At 34.7% G+C, this 22,425-nt stretch overlaps 1 protein-coding gene across 7 annotated transcripts in view; it reads right to left on the bottom strand.

Moving 5' to 3' along the window:
- The window catches only part of Mp (Multiplexin), an 884,548-nt gene that overhangs the window by 254,160 nt on the left and 607,963 nt on the right, over positions 1 to 22,425 (bottom strand). For all 7 annotated transcript variants that reach the window (XM_065230395.1, XM_065230396.1, XM_065230401.1 and 4 more), the window contains exon 6: positions 4,326 to 4,397. In XM_065230395.1, the coding sequence (XP_065086467.1) occupies positions 4,326 to 4,397 (72 nt within the window). The remainder of the gene's footprint in view (positions 1 to 4,325; positions 4,398 to 22,425) is intronic.

The raw sequence follows: 22,425 nt of genomic DNA, 5'->3' as shown, positions 1-22,425 counted from the left end.
GGCTGTGGAATTTTGACGTTGATGGAAGAGTTGTTTATTTTGTTCAGATGAAACACTGGGCCCAATACGTCAAGTTTCCAGAATGAAAGAGTGGGTTTCCTTGTTAAACCAGCCATGATAGCGGCCATTTGTAGATTCTATCAATATTGTCCATTTCCCGATAACAGTTTCTATTCCTGGGTGGTCATCCTCACGAACGACGCGGCGGAAATGGTTGTACGATTGGTCGTTATATGAACGTATCACCGCAGAAACCATCCGGCCAGATGTTGAATGGGACGTAGGCAGCTTCACGGAGAAGATAATTGCAGCAGCAACTCGTGCCATACCGCAAACCAGCGGCCGTATGGGGCCTAAAGCGGTACCATGGTGGTGCCCTGAAGCGAAGGCGGCGATTCGACATCAACGAAAGTGTCTTCGATCTCTGCGGCGGCTGCAGACATCTGATCCTGATCAACCCGCTGCATTGGCGAGGTTTCAGGAAACCAGAGCTGTAGCAAGGATAAGGCGATAAAGGAAGCAAAAGAACGATCGTGGGAGAACTTCGTGGCCAAAATTGCACCAAGCAGCACGAAAACCGAACTGTGGCGAACGATGAACACGCTACGTGGCAGCCGACAACAACGTACCGTCGCACTCAAGCGATCGGATGGCTTCACCGATGACCCCGAAGAAACGCTTCCGCAGTATTCTAGCCAGTTTTTACAGCGATAGATCTGCGACCTCCAGTTACCCTACTTCTTTTCAGAAGACTAAGGCAGCAGCTGAAAGAGAGTCCATAGATGTTTCGCCAAACACGGATGACGTGGGCTCTCGAGAAAGGGCAAGCTGCCTCGACAGGACCCGACATGATAGGGTACCCAATGCTTCGACGTCTACCTTTGTCCGTGAAGATGACACTGCTAGAGCTGCTCAACCGGATCTGGCGTAATGGAGAGTTTCCCACCAGCTGGCGAAATGCAATCGTGGTGCCCATTCCAAAGTCAAACTGCCTCGATACCGGACCCGCTGCGTTCCGTCCAATCTCGTTCACTAGTTGCATGGCGAAGCTGCTTGAACGCATCATAAATCGACGATTGATCACCGAGCTAGAGTCGAGTGGGCGACTCGACAAACGACAGCACGCTTTCCGTGCCAGGCGAGGCACCGACACGTATTTTTCCGAGCTCGAGAGAACGCTTCCAAGCACAGACGAGCACTGTCTGATAGCATCCCTGGACCTGTCGAAGGCTTACGACACCACCTGGCGGTGCGGCATAATCCGCACTCTGAGGTCATGGAGAATACGTGGTTGGATGCTGAACATGATGAAAAGCTTCCTCTCGGAGCGAACGATCCAGGTATCCGTTGGGGGGCATATGCCTCGCCAGTATCCGTTGAAAAACGGAGTTCCGCAGGGCTCTGTCCTGTCAGTGACGCTGTTCCTCATCGCGATGCAGCCCATCTTCCGAGTAGTGCCCAACAGAGTCTTCATTCTTTTGTACGCGGACGATATCCTCTTAGCAGTGCGAGGTGCTAAAACTGAAGGCTTACACCGAAAACTACAGGCCGCCGTCAAAGCCATCAACAAATGGACGAAAAGCGTTGGTTTCACTGTGTCGGCAACAAAGTCACATGTCTTCTACTGCAGTCCGAACGCACGACGGGATCCCGTGCGGGATATCTCTATCGAGGGAACTCCCGTGCCAAAGACCAACCGGCTGAGGATTTTAGGTGTAACCATGGACCGAACGTTATCCTTCAAACCTCACTGTAATATGGTTAAGAAAGCATGCGTATCTCGGTTACGAATTTTACAGCTGATCGGTGCAAAACTTCCACGTGGCAATCGGACTTCTCTGCTGCAAGTTGGGTCAGCCATAGTTACTGCGAAGCTGCTCTACGGGATTGGACTTGTTAGTCGAGGAGGGCCAGCAACCTTGCAGACTCTCGCTCCTGCCTACAACAAAATGGTTCGCTCCGCTTCCGGAGCATTCGTGACGAGCCCGATTAACTCGGTGATGGCCGAAGCTGGGACTCTACCCTTCGAACTGCTAGCAGCACAGACCACAGTACGCATTGCCATCCGAATGCTCACAAAGAACCAAAACAGCAGCACCCTACCTCTGATTACACGCGCTTCAAATCGCCTCCAAGAATTAACCGGTTCAACGCTTCCTGCTGTCGGTTCACTCGTGAGGCAGAGCAATCGCTTGTGGCACGCACGAAAACCGACGATAGTGTGGGATGTGAAAAGAAGCATACGCGTTGGAGACCCACCGGAGAAAGTTCGTCCAGTTGTTCGAAAATTACTGGAAACCCGCTTCCGTAGTTCAACCATCGTCTACACGGACGGCTCCAAGTGTGAAGACACGGTAGGAGCTGCATTCTTCAACGAAGGGTTATCTAGGACCTACAGTCTTCCGAAGGAATGTAGTGTTTTCTCTGCGGAGGCTTACGCTATTAAAATGGCCGCCACCATCCCTAATGTTCAAAATGAGTTGGTTATTCTGACGGACTCCGCAAGCTTCCTACTGGCTTTGAAGGCTGGAACTTCCCGGCACCCTTGGGTGCAGGAAGTAGAGAGAATCGTGCAAAGCAAAATCATGCGTTTCTGCTGGATCCCTGGACACGCCGGCATTAGGGGAAACTCTGAAGCTGACCGACTAGCCAATGAGGCTAGAAGACAACCAGCCATCGGCGTACCGATTCCAAGCGAAGATGCGATAAAAGCGGTAAAACATGCGATACGTGGTCAGTGGAATAGGCAGTGGTTTAGCACAACAGAATCGAAGCTGAGGGAGGTGAATTTCAACACGCACAGATGGACAGAACGAGGAAGTTCAGCCGACCAGCGTATGCTTACACGTCTGAGAATCGGCCATACGCGACTAACCCACACGTTTCTTCTGAAGAAGGAAGCCCCACCGGTGTGTGAATGTTATGGCACGGTGTTGGATGTAAAGCACATCATTCTTGAGTGTAGGAAATACGACGAAGAGAGAAGTAAAAATGACATCAGCGCCAGTCTACGTGAAGTTCTGGCCAACACGGAAGAAAGAACAACACAAATGCTTAATTTCCTACATGAAACGGATTTGTACACAAAACTATAGAATAACAAATTACAAGAACTTTAGAATAACAAATTGCACAGGTGAAAGAAATTTTAAGCAACACGAAGTAGAAGACTAGAATAACAAATTAAAAGAACTGTAGAATAACAAATTACACAGGTAAAGATGGTAGAAAGATGAAGAAATTCGTGAAAAAAAGCGAAGTAGGAGAGTAGTATGAAGTGAAGCGAAGGAAAAAAGTAATTGTTTGGAAGCAATGAAGAAAAGACGAGAGAAGCAACTGAATTGTAGCACTTACACTAACCAAAAACACTTGCACACCATACACAATACACCAAACATCAAATCGAACGGACATGAATGCATCGCGGAGATGTAAAATGTCTTTAATAAACAAAAAAAAAAAATATTGTCCTTATATCAATTAGGAAAATTTTCAAAATTGTGGACTTAAAAAAAAGTTTCAACTAGTGGATCTCCCAGACGTAGCGAAACATTGAAAGCTGTTTCAAATCTTGTCCTATAGAAATAATTTATCAATGTGGTATAACTATGACCCAATTGATTTGCCTTTTTTAAAATGGCTGAAGAATTCCTTGCCCTGACCGGTAATCGAACCAACCGCCTCCTGAACCTCATTTGTTTTATCAATTCGGAACTCTGATTCCATTGATGCTGGATGTATGTGTGAAAATGTAAAATTTTATTTCATTATTTTCTCGAGACAATTACCTACTAGCTTAATATGAATTTACATCGCTCTTTTCGTATGTTGTTCGTGGATTAATATGCTTGCAACTTTTGTCAGAATTTCGAAATTCATGTTTTGCGACTAGCAATTTTTCTGATCAATTTACAACTCAGTCAATCATCCTGATAGCTCTTTTATCATCATATTTTCCAAAACGCCGCAAGACATATGCATACAAAAACAAAAATCCAACTCATCCGAAACAATACACGCTGGAGACAGACACGGAATTGCTCTCCTTTCTAGCAATGAAGCAACAGGAAAAACATTCACCATCTGTACTGTTTCCGACAGTCACCCGCGGGAGACAATTTTTTTATTCCATTGCATTTCAGATCTATATGGTTACTGGAAGTTGTAAATGTGTGGAACGGTTCATCGATTCGTTTCGAAGAATGCTAATATCCATACGATGGTTAGTTGCCCTGGTACAATTTCGAATTTTTGACTCTTAACCTATTGTTATTGTTCTGGCTCTACGTACTTAAGGGGACGAATAATCAGTAGATGGTACTTACGGTTGCCGTTCGGTTACAGTGCGTCTTCACAATCTCTGGATTGCCGTACAGCTTCAGGAACAGTAGCGTTCCCTGGAGGAGGAAAATGTACAGCGGTTTTAGCATGATTGCAAGAGTTTTGTTTGGAAGCACTTATCACTTGAATAACGTTCAAACCAAATCGCTTTGTCGTCGAGATTTTGCCCAGTGTTGGCTAACTGAAATGTAGGTTTTTCGGATACCTGAATGGTCGGAAAGGGGAGATTAACTTGTTCTCGAAATCAGAACTAATCTGATTTTACATTTTAATTGTATCGATTATAATCCAGCACGGCATTATTACTGATTCACATCCTGGATAATTTCGCATCGCAACAATCGCTTTTATCGAATAAATATTTCATTCAACCGCGTCAACAGGACTTGAAGGTGGGATATTTTTCTCCCAAGCTAATCCGTCCGTCCATTGCGCGGGGAATCCTTCGAACTGTGCTGCCGCTGCTTCTGGGGGGATTAAGTAAAATATTCATAACCACACTGCCCGACCAGCGCGGCCAGTCATTAATCCGTAAACAAATTGACACCACAAACAACACAAACCACCTCGCGCCGGTCGGAGCGCCGGTAATCCTTAATTAAAACAGCTAAATACAATGTTGCTAAATACAAAATGTTGCTCACAATATCCAGCGAGCGCAAAAATTCCGTGAATTTGATTCAATTTATCGGTGCATAAATTATGAGAAATGATTGATCCCAAAATTTAGATCAAAATTTCATGATCGCAGCAAATAATTCCCATCGAAATATACTGCAACTACAATGATGATGATGATGATGATGATGGTGGTACAATCTAATTCATGTCAAGCACACCTACCAAATCAGACCCGACATTCTCGCTCAATTTCGATATCCACCCGAAACCAATGAACTTGATGTTAATTAATAAATCCCGGAATTCTGATCCGTTTTCCGCATCGCTACAATTACGCTACAGATATCATATTCAATAGCAGTACATCGGTGAACACATATGGAATCACTGTACCAGAGACTGGCATTTGGGCGGAAAGCCCATCATTTATTCAACCAACCTACAATGTTAATCTGCCATAATCGCTGTCCGGTTGGTGAGCTTTACAAACCACGCACCGAAAATACACTGGATGGCTTAGTTTTGCATTCCTCTTTTTTTAGACCCCATCCGAGTGGAAACCTCGCCGAGCGATGCATCCCGCCCGGCGAGCTTTCCTCTCGGTTGGGGTGCCAAAATTTTCAACATTCGTCGCCCGATGTAATCGTGCCCGTAGTCCACCACTGGATATGAATCTATCGAAATCCGTTGCGCTCCTTCCGCACCAGATGGAAACTCACCAAACCATGGCAATGAATGGGGTGCACGCATGCCTTCAATCCAATCCAATGCACGTCGAATGCAAAACCGAGCGATTGTTTATGAGATGGAGCTCCCACAGGAGCCAGGAAAAACCACACGCGAGGAACACAACAGCCAGTCACTCGCTAAGCGCAGTCGAGAGTGATTGGTTTCGGCGGCCTACATATTGAATGCTCCGGTTGAATGTGGTTTTTGGGTGGTAGTTGAGGTACGTTCACCGACAGTTATAGTTAATGCGGCGATGATAGTTTGTAGATTGTAGCTCTGAATGATTCAAAAATGGGAGGGAGATCCATTTTCGATGCTCCTTTGTTCAATTGTCCGATTTTGAATCGATCAATTTTCAATTATTTAATTTTGGAGTACAAATGACAGTGGATTCAAATTTTGAAATGCCCAACTTTCAACTGTCCAATTTTGAAGGGTCCAATGTACAGCTGTCGAATTTTTAGAAGTGCAGTTTACAATTAGGTCCAACATTCAAATTTTCAATTTTCAATTGACCAATTTCCGCTTGTCCGATTCCCCATAGTCTATTCCAATTATACAATTTTAAGAAGTCCAATGTGCACTGTTCAATTTACAGTCGTCCAATTCGCAAAAATCCTACTTTGAATTGATCAATTTTCCACAGTCGAACTTTCAAATGTCCTGTTTCCAAGTGTTCCATTCCATTGTATATTGTACAATTTATGATTGATAGGTATATATATATTAGAGAATGCACGTTTAATGGCTTTATTGATGGCACATGGATCTAAAGCTTGACTTTATCGATAAAAATCATCAGTACTTCATTTTTAATTGGAAAAATTAGCTATCTGGACAATACAAATGAATATGTACTTTTGCTTGCAGCCAAAAAATGGTCGAAAAATTATTTCCTTCGAATGGGTTCAATTTAGGACGACATTAGGGACATTAACCAAATCTTACCTATCAAAGTGACAACACATTGATTATTTTCAAAAGACTCCCAATCATAAGATCATATGACCACCTTGGCATCGGTTAAGAAGTGATCGGTTCTGAATGATTCAATGATTTTTGAATTATTTAATGATTTTTAATACTCCATTATTCAATGGTTCAATTTTGCTGTACAAATGTCAGTGGTTTAATTTAAAACAAAATAATTCGAAAATGCCCAATCTGTCCAATTTTCAAGCGTCCAATTTGCAACTGCCAAGTTTCAATTTGTTCACCTTTTGATTGTTCAATTTTCAACTGCCCAATTATAAATTGTGCAGCTTTCAATTGATCAATTTTCGGTTGTCCAATTTCCAATTGATCGATTTTATATGATTTTATATGATTTTATCAGACAATCATGAAACAGAAATTCAGATGATTTCAAATCAGACGCATTGAAAATATGAGATTTTGAGAATAATTTAATATGAGACTATAAGAAATTATAAGAAAAAAAAAAAAAAACTATAAATTTTTTAAATCTGATAAGCAGTAAATCAGAATATTAGAAACTAAGAAAATCAGATAATCAGCTATTTTTTTTTCCTTGATTTGTTTTCCGTGCAGAGCACCAATGCTCCCGTGACAGGGAGGCAGCTCCCGCACCTGGCCCCTACCTATCGACCCATCAACTCATGAACGGGACCAACGGCTTTACTTCCCTTCCGAAGGAAGGCGTGATCAAAGATGTTATGCCTCAGAACATCCCGGCGGCACTGACTGGAATTGAACCCAGGCCTGTCTGATCGCTCACCACTACAGCACCGGTGCCGCTAAAATCAGCTATTAAAAAAGGCATAAAAATTAGAAAATTTGATAATCTTAACAACAGAATATCAGAAAATCAGTAAACTAGAAAATTAGAAACTCAGAAAAACTAAAAATCAAAATCGAAATCAACATCAAATTTAAAATCATAACTTAAATCAGATAATCAGAACATAAAAAAACAAAGAATGGGAAAATCAGAAAATCATATAACCGGATAAAATATATATAAAAAAAAACAAGATAATCAGAAAAAATAAACTTCAGAATATTAGACAAGCAGTAAATAAGAAAATCAGAAAGTCAGGAAGACAAAAAATCATTTTCGTGCGAACCCAAGTACGCCCAAACATTGAGTAAATCAAAATTCGGAAATTAGATCATGAGAACGTCAGAAAATCAAACTCAAAACCGATTCAGGAAATCCGAATATCAGAAAATCTTAAATTCAGCAAAACAAAAAATTAGAAATTCAGGAAATCTGCATATTAAGAAATTTGATATTAGAAATCAAAACATCAGAAAATCAGATCATCAAAATATCAGGATTTAAAACAAAAACTCGCATTTCATTTGAAAAGGGCCCATCAACTTTTGTAAACAGAACTTGTTAAGGCTTTTTCGAACGAGCCAAAGTATGACCAGAAATTCAGAAAATCAAAATAAAAAATCAGCAAATCAGAAAATAAGAAAACCAAACCGAAAACAAAATCAGAAATCCAAAAATTAGAAAATCGTAAGATCAGAATATCAGAAAATTCAAATTTCAGAAAATTAGAAAATAAGATCAACAGAAATTCTAAAGAATCAGGAATCAGAAGCCAGAAAATCAGAAAATCAGGAAATCAAAAAAAAATAAATCAAAATCATAACTAAAAATCAAAAAATCTGAGAATTTGAATGTCAGAATATCAGAAAAAATCATAAATCAGAACATCAGAAAATCCAAAGAAAAGGCAAATAAACGTTTGTGAACAGAACTTGTTAAGCATTGTTCGTACGAATCCAAGTTCACCAAGAAATTTAGAAAATCATTATGAACTTGAGAAAATCGGAAAATCAGGTAATAAAATCGAAATCAAATACAGAAAATCAGATTGTCAGCTAATCATAAATTAAGATAATCAGAAAATCAGAACATCACCGAAGATTAAAAAAAAGTCGGATATCAGAAAACAGAAAATCAGAAAATCAAAAAACAGAAAATCAGAAAACCGAAAATCAGAAAACAGATAATCAGAAAACAGAAAATCAGAAAATAGAAAATCTGAAAACAGAAAATCAGAAAACAAATAATCAGAAAATAGAACATAAGGTAACCTGAAAATCTGTGATTATAAAAATTAGGTACTCACATAATCTTAAAAACATGAAATCAGATTATCAGAAAGTAGAATATTAAAGAAACAAAAAACCAGAACTTCAGATCATTGAAAAATAAAAAAATAATAAATATAAAAATTAGAAAATCGGATCGTCAGATTTCAGAAATCGGATATTCAGTAAATCAGAAAATCAGAACATCATCAAATTCAGAAATGTAGAATGTCAGAAAATCATAAAATCAGAAAATCAGCATATCATTAAATCAGAAATGAAAATCTGAAACTCTGATAATCATAAAATCAGACAATTATGAAATCTGATCGAAAATCAGAAAATTAGAAAAAGACAGCATCTCATTGAATAAGAAAATCGAAAAAAAAAAAAATAAAAATTCAGGAAATCATGAAATGAAAATCAGAGATTCTGAGAATAAGAAATTGAGAAAATCAGAAAATCAGGTAATAAAATCGAAATTAAAATCAGAAAATCAGATTGTCACAGAATCAGAAATTTAGATAATAAAAAAATAAGACCATCAGTAAAATTCAAAATTAAAAGGTAATAAATCAGAAATCAGAAAATTAGAAAATCAGGAAATCAGAAAAGTAGAATTTGAGGCAATCTGAAAATCTAAGATTATAAAAATTAGGTTATCAGATAATCTGAAAAATATTAAGTCAGATTATCAGAAAATTAGAAATCCTGAATATCATTTAATCCGAAAATCAAAAAAAAAAAAATCAGAAAATCAGGAAATCAGAAATTGAGAAAATCAGAACAGCTGCAAATAAGAAAATCAGAAAATCAGAAAATCAGAAATTCAGAAAATCAGAAAATCAGAAAAAAAAAATCAGAAAATCAGAAAATCAGAAAATCAGAAAATCAGAAAATCAGAAAATCAGAAAATCAGAAAATCAGAAAATCAGAAAATCAGAAAATCAGAAAATCAGAAAATCAGAAAATCAGAAAATCAGAAAATCAGAAAATCAGAAAATCAGAAAATCAGAAAATCAGAAAATCAGAAAATCAGAAAATCAGAAAATCAGAAAATCAGAAAATCAGAAAATCAGAAAATCAGAAAATCAGAAAATCAGAAAATCAGAAAATCAGAAAATCAGAAAATCAGAAAATCAGAAAATCAGAAAATCAGAAAATCAGAAAATCAGAAAATCAGAAAATCAGAAAATCAGAAAATCAGAAAATCAGAAAATCAGAAAATCAGAAAATCAGAAAATCAGAAAATCAGAAAATCAGAAAATCAGAAAATCAGAAAATCAGAAAACCAGAAAATCAGAAAATCAGAAAATCAGAAAATCAGAAAATCAGAAAATCAGAAAATCAGAAAATCAGAAAATCAGAAAATCAGAAAATCAGAAAATCAGAAAATCAGAAAATCAGAAAATCAGAAAATCAGAAAATCAGAAAATCAGAAAATCAGAAAATCAGAAAATCAGAAAATCAGAAAATCAGAAAATCAGAAAATCAGAAAATCAGAAAATCAGAAAATCAGAAAATCAGAAAATCAGAAAATCAGAAAATCAGAAAATCAGAAAATCAGAAAATCAGAAAATCTGAAAATCAGAAAATCAGAAAATCAGAAAATCAGAAAATCAGAAAATCAGAAAATCAGAAAATCAGAAAATCAGAAAATCAGAAAATCAGAAAATCAGAAAATCAGAAAATCAGAAAATCAGAAAATCAGAAAATCAGAAAATTAGAAAAATTAGAAAAATCAGAAAATTAGAAAATCAGAAAAACAGAAAATCAGCAAATCAGAAAATAAGAAAAATTAGAAAAATCAGAAAATCAGAAAATCAGAAAATCAGAAAATCAGAAAATCAGAAAATCAGAAAATCAGAAAATCAGAAAATCAGAAAATCAGAAAATCAGAAAATCAGAAAATCAGAAAATCAGAAAATCAGAAAATCAGAAAATCAGAAAATCAGAAAATCATAAAATCAGAAAATCAGAAAATCAGAAAATCAGAAAATCAGAAAATCAGAAAATCAGAAAATCAGAAAATCAGAAAATTGAAAATTCAGAAAATCAGAAAATCAGAAAATCAGAAAATTAGAAAAATTAGAAAAATCAGAAAATCAGAAAATCAGAAAAACAGAAAATCAGAAAATCAGAAAATAAGAAAAATTAGAAAAATCAGAAAAGAAAATCAGAAAATCAGAAAATCAGAAAATCAGAAAATCAGAAAATCAGAAAATCAGAAAATCAGAAAATCAGAAAATCAGAAAATCAGAAAATCAGAAAATCAGAAAATCAGAAACTCAGAAAATCAGAAAATCAGAAAATCAGAAAATCAGAAAATCAGAAAATCAGAAAATCAGAATATCAGAAAATCAAAAAATCAGAAAATCAGAAAATCTGAAAATCTGAAAATCAGAAAATCAGAAAATCAGAAAATCAGAAAATCAGAAAATCAGAAAATCAGAAAATCAGAAAATCAGAAAATCAGAAAATCAGAAAATCAGAAAATCAGAAAATCAGAAAATCAGAAAATCAGAAAATCAGAAAATTAGAAAAATTAGAAAAATCAGAAAATCAGAAAATCAGAAAAACAGAAAATCAGAAAATCAGAAAATAAGAAAAATTAGAAAAATCAGAAAATCAGAAAATCAGAAAATCAGAAAATCAGAAAATCAGAAAATCAGAAAATCAGAAAATCAGAAAATCAGAAAATCAGAAAATCAGAAAATCAGAAAATCAGAAAATCAGAAAATCAGAAAATCAGAAAATCAGAAAATCAGAAAATCAGAAAATCAGAAAATCAGAAAATCAGAAAATCAGAAAATCAGAAAGCATGAAACTTGAAATAAGACATCAGAAAATCAGAACAATCTCGCGGAACATTTGAAAAGGACTATTATCTTTTGGAAACTAAAAAGATAATCAGAAAATTAGAAAATCAGATCATCAGAAAACCCACCAGAAATTGAATATCTGGCATACAGAAAATTAGATAATCAGAATATCAGAAAATCAGAAAATCGGAACATCAGACGGTCAGAAAATTAGATAATCAGAGAACCAGACCATCATAAAATCAGAAAACGAGAAAATCAAGTATCCAATTCTCAATTTTAGTTAGTTATTAGTTGTCAGATTCTTATTTGTTCCATTTTAAAATGTTCAATTGTTCAGCTGTTCAGCATTCGACAGATGAGCAAATGCACGCCAAATAGCGAAAAAATATCGAATTTCAGATTTATCCTTTCGAAATTCCATGAACGTTGCATAGATAGAGCTGAAATTAGGGCGTGATTTCTAAAGTGTCAGGGTTCATCTACGCAAATCAACATCACCATCGGATAGGAGAAGCCTTCCCCTATCCGGTGGTTACGTTGATTTTCGTGGGCGTGCCTTGAATTCCCAGAAATCATCGCAAGAAATCATTGTTTACGAAAGCTGTTACGTCCTAATTGCAGCTCTACATAGAGTTGTTTGTTAGTGGTAATGATCTAGGTTTGCGCTGGAATTAGACCATTTTGACTCTCTAAATCATAGCATGAAAACGGCTGATCAAATCGAAATGACTTGTGAGGAGTAGTTGCATTGATTACCTTTTCTGCATAATTACACGCTGAAAAAAAAATCCCAACTTTATGTCGAAATTTGAAGATAAATTGTTGAAAACTTCAATAACAAAAAAATAATATATATATATATATATAAGGTCATAAGCTTATCAACAATACTAACTTTTCTGATATTAAACACAATGGGCACTTTAAAATGAACCGATATCGTAGAACATCAACTTATAGTAAAACATTGAACTTTCTGTTTCAAACTTCGCATAATCGTTCGCTAGGGGAAATGAACCAAGTTTGTACATAATAAGGCCATTGTGACTCTTATCTTATTAAAAAAAAACATCTAAATTTCGTTAGAAAATCAGAAAATCAGAAAATCAGAAAATCAGAAAATCAGAAAATCAGAAAATCAGAAAATCAGGAAATCAGAAAATCAGAAAATCAGAAAATCAGAAAATCAGAAAATCAGAAAATCAGAAAATCAGAAAATCAGAAAATCAGAAAATCAGAAAATCAGAAAATCAGAAAATCAGAAAATCAGAAAATCAGAAAATCAGAAAATCAGAAAATCAGAAAATCAGAAAATCAGAAAATCAGAAAATCAGAAAATCAGAAAATCAGAAAATCAGAAAATCAGAAAATCAGAAAATCAGAAAATCAGAAAATCAGAAAATCAGAAAATCAGAAAATCAGAAAATCAGAAAATCAGAAAATCAGAAAATCAGAAAATCAGAAAATCAGAAAATCAGAAAATCAGAAAATCAGAAAATCAGAAAATCAGAAAATCAGAAAATCAGAAAATCAGAAAATCAGAAAATCAGAAAATCAGAAAATCAGAAAATCAGAAAATCAGAAAATCAGAAAATCAGAAAATCAGAAAATCAGAAAATCAGAAAATCAGAAAATCAGAAAATCAGAAAATCAGAAAATCAGAAAATCAGAAAATCAGAAAATCAGAAAATCAGAAAATCAGAAAATCAGAAAATCAGAAAATCAGATACTCAGAAAATCAGATAATCAGAAAAATCAGAAAATCAGAAAAACAGAAAATCAGAAAATCAGAAAATCAGAAAATCAGAAAATCAGAAAATCAGAAAATCAGAAAATCAGAAAATCAGAAAATAGAACATAAGGTAACCTGAAAATCTGTGATTATAAAAATTAGGTACTCACATAATCTTAAAAACATGAAATCAGATTATCAGAAAGTAGAAAATTAAAGAAACAAAAAATCAGAACTTCAGATCATTGAAAAAAAAAAAAAAAAAAAATATATAAAAATTAGAAAATCGGATCGTCAGATTTCAGAAATCGGATATTCAGAAAATCAGAACATCATCAAAATCAGAAATATAGAATGTCAGAAAATCATAAAATCAGAAAATCAGCATATCATTAAATCATAAATGAAAATCTGAAACTCTGATAATCATAAAATCAGAAAATTATAAAATCTGATCGAAAATCAGAAAATTAGAAAAAGACAGCATATAATTGAATAAGAGATCAAAAAAAAAATCAAAAATTCAGGAAATCATGAAATGAAAATCAGAGATTCAGAAAATGAGAAATTGAGAAAATCAGAAAATCAGGTAATAAAATCGAAATTAAAATCAGAAAATCAGATTGTCACAGAATCAGAAATTTAGATAATCAAAAAATCAGAACATCAGCAAAATTCAAAATTACAAGGTCATAAATCAGAAATCAGAAAATTAGAAAATCAGGAAATCAGAAAAATAGAATTTGAGGCAATCTGAAAATCTAAGATTATAAAAATTTGGTTATCAGATAATCTGAAACATATTTAGTCAGCTTATCAGAAAAATAGAAATCCTGAATATCAGAAAATCAGAAAACCAGAAAAAACAGCATATCATTTAATCAGAAAATCAAAAAAAAAAAATATCAGAAAATCAGAAAATCAGAAAATCAGAAAATCAGAAAATCAGAAAATCAGAAAATCAGAAAATCAGAAAATCAGAAAATCAGAAAATCAGAAAATCAGAAAATCAGAAAATCAGAAAATCAGAAAATCAGAAAATCAGAAAATCAGAAAATCAGAAAATCAGAAAATCAGAAAATCAGAAAATCAGAAAATCAGAAAATCAGAAAATCAGAAAATCAGAAAATCAGAAAATCAGAAAATCAGAAAATCAGAAAATCAGAAAATCAGAAAATCAGAAAATCAGAAAATCAGAAAATCAGAAAATCAGAAAATCAGAAAATCAGAAAATCAGAAAATCAGAAAATCAGAAAATCAGAAAATCAGAAAATCAGAAAATCAGAAAATCAGAAAATCAGAAAATCAGAAAATCAGAAAATCAGAAAATCAGAAAATCAGAAAATCAGAAAATCAGAAAATCAGAAAATCAGAAAATCAGAAAATCAGAAAATCAGAAAATCAGAAAATCAGAAAATCAGAAAATCAGAATATCAGAAAATCAGAAAATCAGAAAATCAGAAAAACAGAAAATCAGAAAATCAGAAAATCAGAAAATCAGAAAATCAGAAAATCAGAAAATCAGAAAATCAGAAAATCAGAAAATCAGAAAATCAGAAAATCAGAAAATCAGAAAATCAGAAAATCAGAAAATCAGAAAATCAGAAAATCAGAAAATCAGAAAATCAGAAAATCAGAAAATCAGAAAATCAGAATATCAGAAAATCAGAAAATCAGAAAATCCGAAAAACAGAAAATCAGAAAATCAGAAAATCAGAAAATCAGAAAATCAGAAAATCAGAAAATCAGAAAATCAGAAAATCAGAAAATCAGAAAATCAGAAAATCAGAAAATCAGAAAATCAGAAAATCAGAAAATCAGAAAATCAGAAAATCAGAAAATCAGAAAATCAGAAAATCAGAAAATCAGAAAATCAGAAAATCAGAAAATCAGAAAATCAGAAAATCAGAAAATCAGAAAATCAGAAAATCAGAAATTCAGAAAATCAGAAAATCAGAAAATCAGAAAATCAGAAAATCAGAAAATCAGAAAATCAGAAAATCAGAAAATCAGAAAATCAGAAAATCAGAAAATCAGAAAATCAGAAAATCAGAAAAGCAGAAAAAACAGCATATCATTTAATCAGAAAATCAAAAAAAAAAAAATATCAGAAAATCAGAAAATCAGAAAATCAGAAAATCAGAAAATCAGAAAATCAGAAAATCAGAAAATCAGAAAATCAGAAAATCAGAAAATCAGAAAATCAGAAAATCAGAAAATCAGAAAATCAGAAAATCAGAAAATCAGAAAATCAGAAAATCAGAAAATCAGAAAATCAGAAAATCAGAAAATCAGAAAATCAGAAAATCAGAAAATCAGAAAATCAGAAAATCAGAAAATCAGAAAATCAGAAAATCAGAAAATCAGAAAATCAGAAAATCAGAAAATCAGAAAATCAGAAAATCAGAAAATCAGAAAATCAGAAAATCAGAAAATCAGAAAATCAGAAAATCAGAAAATCAGAAAATCAGAAAATCAGAAAATCAGAAAATCAGAAAATCAGAAAATCAGAAAATCAGAAAATCAGAAAATCAGAAAATCAGAAAATCAGAAAATCAGAAAATCAGAAAATCAGAAAATCAGAAAATCAGAAAATCAGAAAATCAGAAAATCAGAAAATCAGAATATCAGAAAATCAGAAAATCAGAAAATCAGAAAAACAGAAAAACAGAAAATCAGAAAATCAGAAAATCAGAAAATCAGAAAATCAGAAAATCAGAAAATCAGAAAATCAGAAAATCAGAAAATCAGAAAATCAGAAAATCAGAAAATCAGAAAATCAGAAAATCAGAAAATCAGAAAATCAGAAAATCAGAAAATCAGAAAATCAGAAAATCAGAAAATCAGAAAATCAGAAAATCAGAAAATCAGAAAATCAGAAATTCAGAAAATCAGAAAATCAGAAAATCAGAAAATCAGAAAATCAGAAAATCAGAAAATCAGAAAATCAGAAAATCAGAAAATCAGAAAATCAGAAAATCAGAAAATCAGAAAATCAGAAAATCAGAAAATCAGAAAATCAGAAAATCAGAAAATCAGAAAATCAGAAAATCAGAAAATCAGAAAATCAGAAAATCAGAAAATCAGAAAATCAGAAAATCAGAAAATCAGAAAATCAGAAAAACAGAAAATCAGAAAATCAGAAAATCAGAAAATCAGAAAATCAGAAAATCAGAAAATCAGAAAATCAGAAAATCAGATACTCAGAAAATCAGATAATCAGAAAAATCAGAAAATCAGAAAAACAGAAAATCAGAAAATCAGAAAATCAGAAAATCAGAAAATCAGAAAATCAGAAAAACAGAAAATCAGAAAATCAGAAAATCAGAAAATCAGAAAATCAGAAAATCAGAAAATCAGAAAATCAGAAAATCAGAAAATCAGAAAATCAGAAAATCAGAAACTCTGATCACGCCTTCCTTCGGAAGGGAAGTAAAGCCGTTGGTCCCCGGTTCATGAGTTGATGGGTCGATAGGTAGGGTCCAGGTGTGGGAGCTGCCTTCCTGGCGTCGGTAGCATTGGTGCTCACCACGGAAAACAAGATCGACGGAAAACAAATCAAGGAAAAAAAAAAAAGAAAATCAGAAAATCAGAAAATCAGAAAATCAGAAAATCAGAAAATCAGAAAATCAGAAAATCAGAAAATCAGAAAATCAGAAAATCAGAAAATCAGAAAATCAAAAAATCAGAAAATCAGAAAATCAGAAAATCAGAAAATCAGAAAATCAGAAAATCAGAAAATCAGAAAATCAGAAAATCAGAAAATCAGAAAATCAGAAAATCAGAAAATCAGAAAATCAGAAAATCAGAAAATCAGAAAATCAGAAAATCAGAAAATCAGAAAATCAGAAAATCAGAAAATCAGAAAATCAGAAAATCAGAAAATCAGAAAATCAGAAAATCAGAAAATCAGAAAATCAGAAAATCAGAAAATCAGAAAATCAGAAAATCAGAAAATCAGAAAATCAGAAAATCAGAAAATCAGAAAATCAGAAAATCAGAAAATCAGAAAATCAGAAAATCAGAAAATCAGAAAATCAGAAAATCAGAAAATCAGAAAATCAGAAAATCAGAAAATCAGAAAATCAGAAAATCAGAAAATCAGAAAATCAGAAAATCAGAAAATCAGAAAATCAGAAAATCAGAAAATCAGAAAATCAGAAAATCAGAAATCTGTTCCATTTTGAAATGTTCAATTGTTCAAATGTTCAGCATTCAACAGATGAGTAAATCCACGTCAAATAGCGAAACAAATAATGTATTTCAGATTTTACCTCTCGGTATTCCATAAACATTGCATAATTGTTCGCTAGGGGTAATGATCCAAGTTTGCGCTGGAATTCAGCCATTTTGTCTCCAACCTAATTTTTTTTTCAAAATGGCGATATTTTTTAGTATATCATAGCTTGAAAACAGCGCATCTAATCTAAATGACGTGTGAGACGTAGTTGCAGGAAGCTTGATTGCGTTTTCTAATAAATTCAAACTGAAAAAAACATCCAAAATTTGTGTCTAAAAATAAACATAAATTTTTCAAACTTCAATAACAAAAAAGTACATTTGTAAAATTATCAATCTTATGTTTGAAAGCTTATCAAAAATACAAAGTTTACTGACATTGAACACAATGGACACTTGAAAATGGACTTAAACCGTAGAACATCAACTTTTAGTAAAATTTCGAATGGTTTTTATTAATTCCTCATAATTATTAAATTTAAAATCCAGAATTTCAGAATATCAGAAAATCAAAAATTTAGAAAATCAGAAAAGAAAAAAAAACCTTGAAATCAGAAAACGGAAAATCAGAAATTCTCGCGTGAAATTTGAAAAGGGCTGATCAACTTTTGCAAACAAAACCTGTTCGGCTAACTTTTTTTCCTTGATTTGTTTTCCTTCGATCTTGTTTTCCGGGCTCTGCACCAATGCTACCAACGCCATGGAGGCAACTCCCACACCTGGACCCTTCCTATCGACCCATCAACTCATGAACCGGGGACCAACGGCTTTACTTCTCTTCCGAAGGAAGGCGTGATCCGAGATGTTATGCCTCAGAACATCCCTGCGATGCCGACAGGGATTGAACCCAGGCCTACTGGAGTGAGAGGTAATCATGCTTACCACTACACCATCTGCACCGCTAATCGGCTCACTTAGAGCGATTCAAAGTACGCCCAGAAAATCAGAAAATAAAAAAAGAGAATCAAAAAATCTAAATATCAGACAATCAGAAAATTCGACAATCAGAAAATCAGCACTGTCATATTATTCTAAAGAATCAAATTTCAATATTTTTCAATAAACCACAGCATGAAAACGGCATATCTAATTTAAATGACATTTCAGACAAAAATGTAGGAAACTACTAAAAATCGAAATTTATGCCAAAAAATTAAAAAAAAAATTGAAAACTTCAATCACTTAAATAGGCTGAATTATAGGAGTTTTAAACTTTTGATGATTCGAAGCTTATCAAAAATGCTAACTTTTCTGATATTAAACACAATGGTCACTTCGAAATTGACCAAAATCGTACTACATCAACTTGTAGTAAAATTTGTGATCTCTTGTTCACGCAATTTTTATGTAGTTTGTGCATTGGAAAAGAATTTCTCAAGAATTTAAAATTTAATATTTCCGTCTCCCGTAGCCAACTCAAAATATTCATGGTAGCTATTCAATGTTCCATGGGATTGTCAAATGCTTCAAAACATTCAACGTTTGCGATTGGGTCGAATGAATTTCAAATTTCAAACTTCATGTTGCTTAAAATGAATAAAACATATTTGTGAAAAAAGGTTCAAAATTTGCATCAGATTAGATATGCCGTTTTTGTGCTATGATCAATTGAAAAACTATCGAATATGCCATTTTGAAAAATTGTGTGAACCATTTTGAAAAATTAGGCGCGACTCAAAATGGCCGAATTGCAGCACAAATGTAGTTCATTGCCGCTAGTGAACAGTTATGCGAAGCATCATGGAATTCGGAAAACGAGAAATAAAGTTGATTCGTCAGGTGGTGTGGATTTGCTCAGATGGAATATCAAAATGATGTATTTTGAATTGTCAAATTTCCAATTGTCTATATTGACAGTTGTACAATTTTCAAGTGTTAATTTTTTATTGCCCAATGCACAACTGATTAATGTTCCTCAAAGTTTTTTCATTTTATTTTCAAAGCCCATTTTTCTATCTTAATTTTTGTTTTCAGCTGTCCAATCCTCAATATAACAGTTATTAGTTGTCAAACTTTCCATTGATCAATTGTTCAATGTTTCTGTTTCCTTTTCGCTGTTTTAAATTTCAGCTGAGTAATTTTATCTAAGTGTTTTATTGTGTTGGAGTGTTCGACTGTGAGGTTCTGCAATAATCAGTTTCGGCTTGGCAGTCTGGCAATCACTCATCAGAACAAATTAGTTTTGTAATTTGTCCCTACGTTTCGGCTCTGATTCATTATTACTTAGATTTATTATATAAGTGTGTGTTTTGAATTGACTTGTCTTTTACTAGACCCGCACTAGTTTCCTTGATTTGGATAAAAAAATTTCACGACTGCAACATTCTACATGTCCAGTAGATCATATATCATCAACTCCAGTCATTGATTTGGTCTAAATCAAATTGGTCATATTGCCCTACTGTAGTTCGCCCATTGACCAATTTCTTCAATTGAAGCCAGTTTTCATTTTAAGATTAGCCCAGTTGTTTGATTGGATTGGAATTGGTTTAAATTAAATAGGTCATATCGTAATTGGTCATATTGTCCTATTGTAGATTGACCATTAACCAATCTCTTCAGTTGTGACCAATTTGGTTGTCTACATGTGCAATTGTAGATTTTGAATAGTCAAATCTGCTGCATTTTGACTATTTCAGTTAATCCCGCCGTTTAAAAACTGTAAGTAGACCATATTGGTCAACTTGCAGATTGTCTTTGAATATTTGAGATCTCTAACTTCATCTCATGATGCAGCAAATACCCACGTTCCAACAATACAATTGAAACCCACGAAAGTCGTTCAAACAGTGTGAAAATTTCCCCCACTCATCTGCAGATCCTGCTCCACCTAAGGTTCCCACTTTTCTTCCCCACCTGCCATTGTCTGTGACGCCTCTATTATACGGTTTTATTACCGGTTAATGTGGGTAGGGCACCTGCCGTCGGCGAACAACAATTGATGTGATGCGGGAACCCAGTCTGCTGTTTCCCACATTCTCCCGTCCAAAAGGGGGCCATCAAATAAAATTGTTTCTAATTTCTCCCGGGACCAGTGTCCACTCTTCCCGGTCAATTCATTTCGAGAGAGAGAGAGAGAAAGCTTTCGAACCAGGCAGCAGGAAAAGCGACCCAACCAAAACTGAAAATCGACTCGGTGGAAATAATGGATGGGAAAACTATGAGCTGGGAGTTTGTTTGTCGGTGGGTGTGGGTGTGTGTGTGTGCATCAGTTGAAAAAGGGGTAATTTCCCTGGACTCTTTTTTTTCTGTCCTACCGTTGGATTGCAGAAGGCAATCGAGCGAAGAGGAAACAGTAAATTTGTCAGCGAGAAAATATATTTTTTGCCCCCGAACGGATGAGGGGTTTGTTTGCTTTGGACCAATAGAGTCCGTGAAACTAGCACGTGTGTGAAGTAAACTTTTACAATATTCTGGTCGGTGGGCTCAAATGTTTTTTATGATATGTATAGCAGTTGTTGAGCGATGGTTGGATTAGATTTTTGCTACATTTCCTTTGAACTGATTCGATGGAATTCACAGTGAACTTCAGTAAAATTTAATGATAGTTCACGATGAGCTTCCGTATGGCTATTGCTAATGTTCATCTAATCGTTGAATAATAGCGCGAAATTCCTCCACAAAAAATAATTTTCTACCAGCGAACCAAACTAATGACCGTTGTACCCTATCCTACAGCACAAAGATCGGTATTGACACAGCAAAAACACTTCTGTCCTCAGAACGTGCCCGCAACAAAACTGCATCGAATTATTTTCCAATTAGAGCCCAAATATCCTCCACTCTGTGCACAAATTCGATCCAAACCCGGGACCCCGGAAACGAATGGATGAAACCAGCTGTGTCAATCCATCTGCCATCGGTGGCGGCAGTGGCGGCGACGGCTTGACAAAGTGGCCCAAGCGGAAACTCAATGACGAAACGCTTCACGAGTGTTAATTTCTAGGGAAGTGGCACTCTCTCTCTTTTTCTCGCTATCGTATTCCGAAACTTTTCCAGTTGTAGAACACTGTTTGCATCTCAACAACAAGAACGGATGATGGTGGTGGTGTCCCATCTGGGAGATGGCCCTTGGTCCATGTCTCATCAGACTGGTTCAGAATTCTGGAAGGCATGAGATGACGATCGCTGAAGCTTGAGGCTTTTTGACCCGTCTAGTTTACAGCAAAAACGTGCTGCACGAAAGTAGTTTTTCGTATTCACTGTTTCGTCCTGATGCGGAGCACTTTGGGGCAATATTTTAGGATACACCACCAGGCGACTGTACACAGATGCACTCTTTTTGTTATCACTTCACTGCTGCTACCGCGACCTACGCTCATCTACCTCGGACTGGGTGCATTTTAATATGAGAATAAATGCTGTTTCGTTTTTCGCGGAATTTTCAACTGTAACTGAAACTGTGCAATGTTTTCCAAACAACCCGGAACCCGAGCGCGCTCTAACGATTGGCACTTGAATTTAATTTTCATTAACCGGCGGACTCTGCATCCAGACGCGTGTCGCCCAGTAGAACGAACGAACGCACGGACGGACGGACGCGAGTTGGGTCACTTGTGCACTTGTGCGTCTGGTCAGCTGATGGATTTGAGTCGAACTGAGGGAGTTTAGGGTTCATGTGATCCGGCACTTGTGTGTCTCTCGCCCTGTGCGGTGTTGACTCGATCCAAACGCGCCTCAATGCATATGCATACGGCGGAACAGTGGCCAACTACTTACGCATGTCTGGTTTGGTCAACAAAGAAGGAGGCTTAAGAGGGCAGAGTCGGACTTTAGGGAAGTTGATATGGGAATGTTCTATCTGTAAGACGGAATTTTTCTACATACTAAAAAATATTTTTTTTATTCTTTATTTGAGAGATTTTTAGC

Source organism: Ochlerotatus camptorhynchus, unplaced genomic scaffold, assembly GCF_037179485.1.
Source record: "Ochlerotatus camptorhynchus isolate MF236.1 unplaced genomic scaffold, CSIRO-AGI_Acam_v1.1 ptg000330l, whole genome shotgun sequence".
Taxonomy (NCBI): domain Eukaryota; kingdom Metazoa; phylum Arthropoda; class Insecta; order Diptera; family Culicidae; genus Ochlerotatus; species Ochlerotatus camptorhynchus.
The sequence above is the reverse complement of the archived record's forward strand: the minus strand, read 5'-3'. Positions and strand labels throughout refer to the sequence as shown.